The sequence below is a fragment of the Phyllopteryx taeniolatus genome, chromosome 5 (assembly GCF_024500385.1).
Source record: "Phyllopteryx taeniolatus isolate TA_2022b chromosome 5, UOR_Ptae_1.2, whole genome shotgun sequence".
Taxonomy (NCBI): domain Eukaryota; kingdom Metazoa; phylum Chordata; class Actinopteri; order Syngnathiformes; family Syngnathidae; genus Phyllopteryx; species Phyllopteryx taeniolatus.
The window spans coordinates 19,479,452-19,490,575 of record NC_084506.1 but is presented as its reverse complement, the minus strand read 5'-3'; the positions used below and the strand labels follow the sequence as shown (position 1 = coordinate 19,490,575).

The following is an 11,124-nucleotide window of genomic DNA, read 5'->3' as shown; positions in this document are numbered from 1 at the left end:
GTACTACATTAGGACTAAAATCAATGTAGTACTACCATTCATTTATACATTCTTTGTCAGGTGTATTTATTAATTTACGTATATTTATTTATACTTATTTATGAAGTATTACTTTTCCACCTCAATTTTTGATTTCATAATTGTGTGCTAATTAACTAATCAATGAATCCATCCATGAATAAACATCATTCTAAGTTAAATAATGTGTAAATATTAGTATACTATACTGTATTTTGATGTTTTTATTTTTTAAAATTTTTATTATCTCTTTGTATATATTTTTTGTCATTTATAACTGTGTATTCTATTTGCATTTATGATTTTGTATATATATATATATATATATATATATATATATATAGTCATATATTTAATCATTCATAATTGTGTTATTTTATATACAGATAGAGAACAACAGGTTACAACAGAGCGACAGAGAGACTGGAGAAGGCATAGGCGTGGATGTACTTTGAAATCATGGCTCCTACACTGGTGGGAGCGTTGTTCCTTACTGTACAGTGCAACCATTTAAACAGGAGTAAAATCCGTTATATGTCATGAGATAAAAGAAACAATGAGGACAAGTACATGTTACATAACATGACTTTTTATTTGTAATAATAAGGCACTTGAAATATTGCAGGCAACAATGAGCAGGGAGAGGTCTTTATACAGCATACTGTATATACAGTGTGTGTTATATGAAACAGTCTCTTCATTCAATTAAAACTGACGTCCTGTCTTAAAAACATCACATGGGCACTTTCACAGTACAGTCACACATTTGTAACGGTATTAGCTCAATGAGTTGTCAAGTGTTCGACAGTATGCAGAGGCAACTTTTAGTCTTCATTTGCTCAGTCGTCAAATCAAGACACGTAAAGTATTCAAAGGAAAAGAAAGGTGCACATTGTGCGGTCGAAGTAACATGTTGAATTATATTAATATGCAAGACACACTAAATATGACTAAAACGTAATTTCACGCAATTTGGTGATTATTGTCTTCAGACACCACAGAAAGAATAGGTTTCATTTGGTCGCAGTATTGAAAAAACAACAACAACAACAACACACCAACCAGGCTGCCGGCACTGACGAGGACACTCAAAAAAAGCTCAGACGATGTCCTAAAATCCAAATGGTCATTTTTACTCTGGAATGATTTTGTCACAAGGCAGCAGAGGACTGACGCCCACTTTCTTGGCGCATTCGTTCTGAAATTCATAAAGAAATGTGTTATTCCAGAATTGGAGGACATTTTCTATCCCCCCAAATGGGAATGCTCAAAATACAGTAAATTATAGGTGTTACCAAGACAAAATGTAACAGTATATGTACTGAAAGTAACCAGTATATATTATTTCAAATACCAAATAAATCTTCTGCACCCCCTAAAACGTCTTTTCCCCTCTTGTCCCTCCCTCTTAAATACTAACTTACGTATAAAATACTGTAGTATGCTCTGAAATTGCATCCCATTATTATTATTATTATTTGCCATCCAGAGGCAGAGAAAGAAAAAGTGAGTGACATGACTCAACAGAAATGACATTATCAAACGACTTTCTCTGACAGTGGTTAAGGTAAGTCCTCTCTTTATATGTATTTTATTTTTCATATTTTTTTTTTCTGTGTTTTCAGCCGTGCGTCATCGAAACCAACGCGAGTATTTTTGCGGTTACTCCATAGCTCCAAAAGATGGCAGTGTTGTTTTTAAAAAAAACTAATTTTTTGGGGTAATCACTGATTCAATTGTGAAAAATTGCATCAACGCTCTAAAAATTAAAAAAATACACATTTAAATGCACATTTAAAATCAAATATTGTTTATTTTGATGTATTCATAGCTCATAACTGTGTTAGAATTTATCTCAACTCAACTTTATTTCTAGAGCACTTTAAAAGTGTGCTGTACGAAATAAAGATTAAACATAAAACAATAACTAATATTAATAATAATAATCATATTTTCAAATTAAAATATACTTCATAAAAAACTCCTGCAGCGCCTTCACTGTGTCTTAGACCTTAGATATCTATACATATACGTCTAATATTGATATAAAACGTACATATAACATAGATAACATATTATGAATAGATATCAATATATAATCTTTATATTTTTTTAATTTTTATATTGTTTTTATATGTACTTCTAATTGTGTTACAATTATTATCTGTAAACACATCCTTTTTAATTATGTGTATCTATATCAATATACTGTATAAATTCGTTTTTATACTTATGATTTTCTACAGTATTATATATATATATATATATATATATTTAAATTGTTTTAATGTAATCATATAGTTGAGATTTTTATTTATCCATTCGTTATCACCTTATTTTTATTTATTCACAATTTACTGTACATCATTGCATTTCTTGTTTCTCTGTTCATGTCTATAAATCAAAATCCTTATGGTGTTGATTTTTGCACGCGCCTTGCTCATACCATGTAGTTGACGACGTTGATGTGGTAGGAGATGCCGCCCATCTTCTCGCACTTGGCAATGTTGGCCCTCTCGGGATCTCCGGCAGTCAGAACGGGAGCGTCGGCCTCAGCCTGCAGCGCAAAAACATCAAAAATGGATAACTCCAAATGTATGTTGTTCTCTTTTTTTAAAGATGTTTTTTATTTCTAAATTTATTTTTGTCATATATTTATGTATTTATCCATATTATATTACCTTTTTTATTTATTTTCTTTCCGCTTTATTAGTTATATAAGTTAATACATGTAATTACATCCTCATAAATAATGTATATATAAATATCCTTCATTTGTATGCTGTTACTTTTTTCTTTTATTTAATCATGCCTTATATATATATATAATTTATATAATTTTTTTTCTAAAGAAAATAAGTTTCAGGTGTTAGAGTGTGGCGGCACGGTGGACGACTGGTTAGAGCGCCTGCCTCACAGTTCTGAGGACCCGGGTTCAATCCCCGGTCCCGCCTGTGTGGAGTTTGCATGTTCTCCCCGTGCCTGCGTGGGTTTTCTCCGGGCACTCCGGTTTCCTCCCACATCCCAAAAACATGTATGCTAGGTTAATTGACAACTCTAAATTGCCCGTAGGTGTGCATGTGAGTGCGAATGGTTGTTTGTTTCTATGTGCCCTGCGATTGGCTGGCAACCAGTTCAGGGTGTACCCCACCTCCTGGGATAGGCTCCAGCACGCCCGCGACCCTAGTGAGGAGAAGCGGCTCAGAAAATGGATGGATATATACTTATTTTTTAGTTATTTATAAATTCCATAAATATGTTGAGTAGTTCTTAAAATATATCGATAACTAAACATCCTTATGCTGTATTTGCACACGAGTCTGTTTTTGTGCTCTGCCGCCTCTCTCAGTGCGCCGTGCCCCTGAACCCAAGCACTCACAGGGTCCAGTCCTCTCTGGATGGCCAGTAGGTCCGCCATGCGGTCGGTGAACCCGGGAGCGAAGTTCTCCAGGTTGATTGCCACGAAACACTGACCCTGCGAAAACATACACACACACACGTGAGCCACACGGTTACTACGCTGACGAGTTTAACGACCTAAATGCAAACAGCATAAACAATCATTAGGTTAAGGCAACATGGCTTTGGTTGAATTTGCTTAACCCTTACATACTTTTCCTTTTCCATAGTGTACACAGAGTTGGTCTCAGCTCCTCAGCAAGAGGCAGTAATACTCGCCATTCTTCTCAGAGGATAAATAATATATACCTGTGAGTATTGTTACATTATGTGTGCCTGGCTGTATCGTCTGTGCTCAAATATGTGTTGCTTAAAGGGTTATAACACGTGTATTTTGATTATTGTGCAAATGGGTCAAATTTGACATGAACACTATGTAAGGCTTAACAGTCAACATAGTTTTCACAACAGACATTTTCTGCTATTACCGCATCAAACTGTGGTGATCACATAGCTAAAAGTAATATTGCCGGGCATTTGCCGCGTCAAACTGCGCAACCTACCAGGTCTGCAACCCTTTCGGTCATTTTCCATCTGCGGATGTGATTGCTGTACTTGGCACCGGCCAGGATACCGCAGAACACCTCGACCATCATTCCCAGTCCGTAACCTTTGTACCCTCCTGGACAACAACAACAACAATGCAAACGCACACAACAGCACAATTCCGTTGGTTTCACACTCACTGGACACTTCATTAGGCACACACAAATGACAGCTGTCCAAAAAAACACTGCCTTTAATGCTTTTAATCCCAAACCCTTAACCCCGAACCCTAAACCAGATTTAACCCCGAAAAATTGTCTCAGGAATGTTTGGAAAATTGAGCCCCTGAAGCCTGTTCCACTTAGCAAAACGAAATCCTGTGAAGACCCACAAAAAAGTCTCAAGAAGCCGTGCATGAAAAGACAGGAAGTCTGTCATTTTGGTTTGAACGTCCGTTTTAGGATCATTTTGTTCATTTCTAGGGGTCCTTCAAAGGCAAACTTGTTTAAGAGATTTCGCCTGATTGCTACCAAATTTGAATCACCAGCCAGATGGGCGACACTAACTTGCGAAGAATTTGAGTTTTTGTCATTGCTGATGTATTGCCATTAAACATATTCATTCATCACTTTGCCGACTGCTGTTCACGTCACTAATATTGTATGGACAGGAGAATGTTCAGCGCAAGTTGACGAAGACATTTGGGCGGACCTGTGGCCTCGCTGCCGCCGATGGGAACCAAGCCCCCTCCGCTCAGAACTTTCTTGGGGTCGGCAGTGATCTTGCCCTGGGCGTCGCACCCCCATCCCTCGGGGATAGTGTCGCCACGACGTTCGTGCAGCTCCACCTGTGTACACACACAACAAAAATGTGTCGCGGCAAACACGAGCATTTGTCCTTGTGAAGTCAAGGAGATGGAAAGCTTTAGTGGTAAGGCCAAACAGTGTGCAACTATTTCAACTTGGTATCATTGAAAATAAATAAGGTAGGTAGTTGTAATCCCAAGGAGTGTGAAGAAGGTGGTTTTTAAACTGTGACTGTTAAGAGAAGTTAAAGAGAAGCCATTTGATTTATGACCTGCCCCGCGGTATAAAAAAACGATGAATGGAAGTTCCTTGCTTTTGCCTCGGAGCACTCACTTTTCCGAGGGCGACCGCAGATGTGGCCATGTCCAGGACGAAGCTGTCGCCATCTTTGGATGGCGCTGCCACACTGAGGGGGTTGGTGCCTAAGGTGCACTACAAACAACAGCTCGACTCACTAAAGACACAACACAAAATCGTCTATTATAAGCAGGAAATACTGTATTGCTCACCTCTTTACCACGTGTGGGGACCACCAGAGGGGACGTGTTGGTGAAGGCCATTCCCTTTGTTGGAATCATGGCGGTTAGATAAACCAAACAAGACAGCAGTTGGACTTAAAGACATTTGTTTTTTTCCACTCACGATCATGTTCTCCTTCAGAGCTTGCATGGCGTAGTAACCGGCGATGCCATAGTGGTTGGAGCCTACAACAGACAAAGACCGGTTATTGTATGTACTTATTATAAGGGGCAGGGGGTCGACATCTCAATGCATCACATCGTCGTCTGTTTCGTCGATACAGTATTGATACATAAGCGTAAAATACAGTATCAATATTATTGCTGTTTGACGTCCAAGTATGTCCACTTTTCAACCATTTTTGCGCTAATACGATGTGAATCTCTGTATTCTCAATGTATTGGAGATTGTTTTCTTCCTATAATGTGCCTTTGTGGTATTTTCATTTGGACTTTTATGAACATGAGCCCCAAACAGTTTTTACCCAACTGCAGTAAATACACTGAACAAAGTCGTAAACTGAATAATGCTGCTAATGCCCGATACTATTTTAAAGGGTTTGTGCAATTTGACTTAATTGTGACTTTATTATCAGAAAAATATTAATATCAAAGTTCATCTTTTTATGAAACAGCTAAGTCTGTTTTTGAGCAGTTAGCGTAGCAGCTAACACCGCTAGCATGTACTCTTGAGCAAAAACTGACATAAGCATCGAGTTGCAACCCTGTTACTGTAATTACAGTAACACTAAAATTTAATTAGTACTGTATTCAAACCAAATTTATTATATGATGGTACCTGTTTTTCTTCAAAACATAATCGCAAAAAATTAGCCCTCCAATTCTGGAATGAACTTGTTTGTTTTCTTTCAAGGCTAACTCACCGTGCGCAACCACCCAGCCGATCCCCACTTCTTTGGCCTTCTTGATGGCCAGATCCATGCAGAAGTTCCCCACCACAGGTCCCAGAAGGTTCCTCCCGTCCACTAGCGCCGTGGCGGGACTCTCCTTATCCACAACCGGCTCCCCGTCCTTGGCGCAGATTCCAGTCTGAACGTCTTTCACGTACATGTCTGTCCGAAAAATAGCACAAAGGGATATTGCAATACTGATGATACGAGGTCCATTTAAGGAACAATGGAACCTCCAAGTGTAATGAGAAGTTAACCTGTATTAAAAAAAACTAAAATACAGTGTTACCTTGACTTAAAAGTTTAATTTGTGACCACGCTTGTAACTCAATTCACTAGTATTAAATAAATCAAAAGAAGAGTAATGTGATATTATCTGTCTACCTGTGTTGCTCCACCTTTTGTGTTTAAATAGCTGTTGCTTAATGGCTTATAACACTGCGAATATCGATGCTAAGTGTTAGCCCGTCAATGGAATTTTCCATTATGTGTTAGCATTAAGCTTACTGTGAAGTAGCGTTGAGTGCACTGCCAACCATACAGCTGTTGTATCTCAAGTTGGGCTCGCAAGTCAATGCAAAAAAAAAATTGGCCAAATGACAGCTTGTATCTAAAAAAAATAAAGTCAGGTCACTCGTATCTCAAGGCACGACAATTTACTGTAGGCTAAACTGACCCATCCTGTTCAGTCCGTGGCTGTAGTGACCCCTGTGGTCGCCCTCCACCAGAACCTGTGCCAGGCTGCGGGCATGATGCTGCTTGGTGCCCACCGCCATCATGCAACTCTCGATAAAGCTCTGCACCTCCAGCTGGCTAATTAAACACCTGCGCAGAAACAGAGAGACAGACATTCAACGCCACGATGTTCAAGCTTCAAATATCGGTTTTAAAAGGGAATGTAGGTTTTTCTCCAGGTACTCCGGCTTCTTCCAACATTCCAAAACCATGCGCGTTCGGTTCATCGAAGTCTCTAAATAGTTGATAGGTGTAAATGTGAGTGTGAATGTTTTTTTTGAACGATATGTGCGCTGCGATTGGCTGGCGACCATTCCAGGGTGTACGCCACCTTTTGCCAAAAGTCAGATGGGAAAGGTTCCAGCTCACCCATGATCCTATTAAGAATAGGTGCAATAGAAAATGAATGGAAGGCTCTTTTTGTGTCACTTCCTGGAATGACTGTTCAGCCTTCTGATTGGCTCTAATCAGAAGGCTGAACAACAACAACAAAAACATTCACAATATCACCATTAGGATCTGACCAATTAATCGGCCAATATTAGCCCTTTTCAAACCCCCCCCAAAAATCTGCTGATTTTTGCCATTTTTTTAATATACACAGACACATTCCAGCAGAAGAAAGATAAAGACATTCAAGCAAACATTAAAAAAAGAAATTGGCAAAAATATCGGATGATTTTTTTTCCCGGTTTTTCTGTCTGTTGTAAAGTTAAAGAAATACTCAAGGACAAAGTATTGTAAAACAGTTAAATGTTGTGCCAGTAATTCATATCCATATTGTTGTAAGCATGAAGGGACTTTATTCTTTCATAGATTTCTTTTAAAAATTAATCATCCAATTAATCGTTTATCTGAATTTTATTCTGCCAAATAGCAGAATTGGCATTGGCCTCATAAAATCCATACTGGTCGGGCCCTAATCAGGATATGCAGTATGTGCTATACAAAATGGATGGAGACTTTTGAACGTTATGAATTTAAACGTGGAGACAGCAAAGCTCAGAGGTTCAGGCCTTTGGTCAATATTTCCCATGTGTTATGTTTTAAATGTATTCTCTCCCCTCCACGTTTGACAAAAACATTCCTGATGTGAGCTTGCTTCTCTTGAGGCGGTCATAAAACGGCTTCAGTTTCTCCCAGCCGTCACATGCTTGACGAACGCCAGTTCTCCTGATCAGCAGCAGATGCTGCCTGTTATGTCACGAAGAATAACACTTGAGAGATAAGCATTTTAAAACAACAACAAACCAAAAGACCTCTCCTTTGCCATCCTTCTATTGTTTTCTGGACCTTTTGGGGGCGCTTGGGCATGTTGTAACTTTTGGGAATGCGCACAATTGCATCCAGATGTGAACTGTGGCAAACGTTGGCAAAGATCAGACCAGATCGTCTCCGACAATGTGTGCGTGTGTCTGTGTGTGTGTGTGTGAGCGAGAGAGAGAGAGCGAGAGAGAGAGAGAGAAATCTGTGTCACCTCTCGGCAAAAAAACAACAACACCCCCGCTTCCTTCAATTCTTAGTTGCTTAATTTTCTGTGGAGGGACGCTAAATAATACAGCATCAGGATCTGATGCTTTGTATTGTATTTATCAAAGCTATCACAACAGACTTCTTTTTTTGTTGTTGTTTTTTTGGGTGGGGTGGTGAGGGAGTTCAAGCTTCAAGTTGATGCGTGTTTTTTATTTTATTTTATTTTTACAACACCATCAAGGGTTGTGTGACACAAACAGAATGCACAAATGCGTATGTGTGTAACATGAGCCCCAGCAGGATGGGCTTTATTTGGGTGGGGGGATTCTAACGCATATAGCAGCCCTTCTGACACGAGGAGGCTCCCAGTGGAAACTTATGCAATATCTTACGTAAGGAAAGAAAGAGGTAAAGGCTCAGTAACAAATTTTATGACTTCCCAGAGAGGAAGGGCAATGTGAACAAAGAATTCATGGTTGGATTTTTTTTGTTTTTTTAAGGACTGTGTCGGTATTCCCCGAGGATAGGGTGTGACACACCCAACCCGTCTGACACTGCTGTTAATTAACAAAGCTCTGCTAAAAACTTTTAAAAGAAGGAAAATGAATCTTGCATAATGGTGTGAAACTCTGAAAGAAAATGGACAAACACTCCTTGTTAAAACAAGATCGTATTTTTAGAAATATTTTCTTCATACAGTATACAATAATGCTATGCAAGAGCGCAATGCAAAATTCAACCTAGACACTCATGCTAACAATGCTAATGCTAACTAGAGTTTTTTTTTGTATGTTTGTTTTTTACAGTGGTGGTAAGTAAGTAACAATCTACAAATACTTTGTTACTGTATTTGAGTAGATTTTTTTTAGGTATAGTCACATTTTCCCCCATTTTCTTTATTTTTCTAATTACTTGTTACTTTTACTCTCTATATTTAAAAAAAACCTCTGTACTTTCTAGTCTTTACTTTCTCAAAGTATATTTTTTACTTCACTTTTTAGGACACAATTTTAAAAAAGAGAATTGTTTGACGTCGTCACATCACGTTGTTGGGAATACGCCGTTTTGAAACTCGGGACAATGCTAGCAAGCTGCTGATTTAAAAATAAAAACGCAACAAAAAGGGAAGTGACATGATTTTTTTTCCTTCTCGCTACAAGTAATACAGTATGTCAGTTAATAAAAGAAGGAAACTAACTGTGCAGAGAATTTTTTCTTCCCATTGTGCCAAGTTATTAAAACAGGTATTGACAGTATACTTGTAGTACTGACAGTAAAAATTAATTTTAACTTTTATACTTAAGTATATTTTAAGAGTCCGTACTTTTTTACTTTAACGCAAGTACAGAAGATGCCAGACTTTTTTTACTCAAGTATCCGAAAAAGAGTGAGAGTGAGATATGCTGGCTGACTTTTGGAGATCAATAACCTGATTGTTCTATCTTTGCATACAGTAATGTTACATTAGTAGTTTAAGCTTTGTTGTGTTTTAATCCAGTACAGTACATTTGTTAAGAACAGTTGTAAATTGTATTTAACTTTTAACAGTATATTTGCATTTAATCTTTTAGAACTTTGTTTAAATATTTACTTACGTACACTTTTTTTTTTATTTCACTTATTTGTGCAATACATTTTTATTAAATCTTTAAGTGCAGTTTTTGTACTATCCTATTTTTAAGAACAGTGTTAATGTTTAAAATGTGCATAAAGTTACTGTGGCTTACAATTTTATTAAATATACTTTTTGGGAAGAAAACCTCCTCTTTGTTTTACTTAGGTCTACTGTATTTTAATTAGGTGGTACTTGGTGTCAAACTTTTGAGAACCACTGACCTAACACACATATATACATAATATATATATATATTTGATGCATGATATTACTAAACTGATAACATTGTCAATCATGCAATGCTTTGTCGGGGCAACACTGGACTCTCATGGAGGTCGTGCAGGTGTTCCTAATGTTGTGAAGCAGATTGCGACGGGAGGCAATGCAACACTCAACGACTTTATATAGGTCATTAAATTAGAACAAGGACTGTGTGTGTGTGTGTGTGTGTGTGTGTGTTGTGCATAAGAATGTATTGTGTGTATACACAGAGGAAGCAGAAATAAGGAAGTTTTGCATTCATAAGCATGAAAATGAAACAACCAAGCACTTTGGACAGCATTGTTTTCACTGCAGAACCAAAAAAAAAAAGTTTTAATAAAAAGCTAAATGCAGGAAGTGAACAGCGACTACATGCATGCAACACATGTGACAAATTTAGAAGAAACGCTTGGTTTGACCTTGAAAAGACAAGCGGCTTCTCACCTGCTCATGTTGCCTGTCGTGTGTTGTTACGCTCCTCGACACAAAACCAAGAAAGAAAGACTGGTGTTCCCTTCACTTGGCTCCAATTTGCCCTTCCAGCCCGACAGACCTTGGCCACACCCACCCAGGGTCACGTCTATCAGGTATTTGTGTTTATGTGTGAGTGTGGGGCGGGGTGTGTGTTGCACGTGGGTGGGTCCCATGTAGGAGGGTTTTTACACCAGTGGGCCTGTGGTGTGCAGGCGTTACATAACCTGGAGCTGCAGATGATCGATAAGAGGACACTTCCCCTTTGACCAAAACGCATGCCGAGGCGGCGAGGCCTAACTGACGTCACAGTTTTGTTTACACCCTCAAATAATTATTCAAGAAGACTAACTGGAGAATGTGAAGTGCTT

General features: G+C 38.3%; 1 protein-coding gene across 1 annotated transcript; it reads right to left on the bottom strand.

The window, feature by feature from the left end:
- Positions 1-591: 591 nt before the first annotated feature.
- On the bottom strand, positions 592-10,882 carry LOC133478006 (uncharacterized oxidoreductase YjmC-like). Its single transcript, XM_061773492.1, has 11 exons — positions 10,727-10,882; positions 6,875-7,023; positions 6,172-6,360; positions 5,412-5,473; positions 5,279-5,332; positions 5,103-5,201; positions 4,675-4,810; positions 3,981-4,099; positions 3,398-3,493; positions 2,465-2,575; positions 592-1,216 (listed from the first exon to the last, which is right to left on the bottom strand). The coding sequence occupies exons 1-11, from the start codon at positions 10,732-10,734 to the stop codon at positions 1,151-1,153; spliced, it is 1,089 nt and encodes a 362-aa protein (XP_061629476.1). The 5' UTR covers positions 10,735-10,882; the 3' UTR covers positions 592-1,150.
- Between the last annotated feature and the right edge of the window lie 242 nt (positions 10,883-11,124).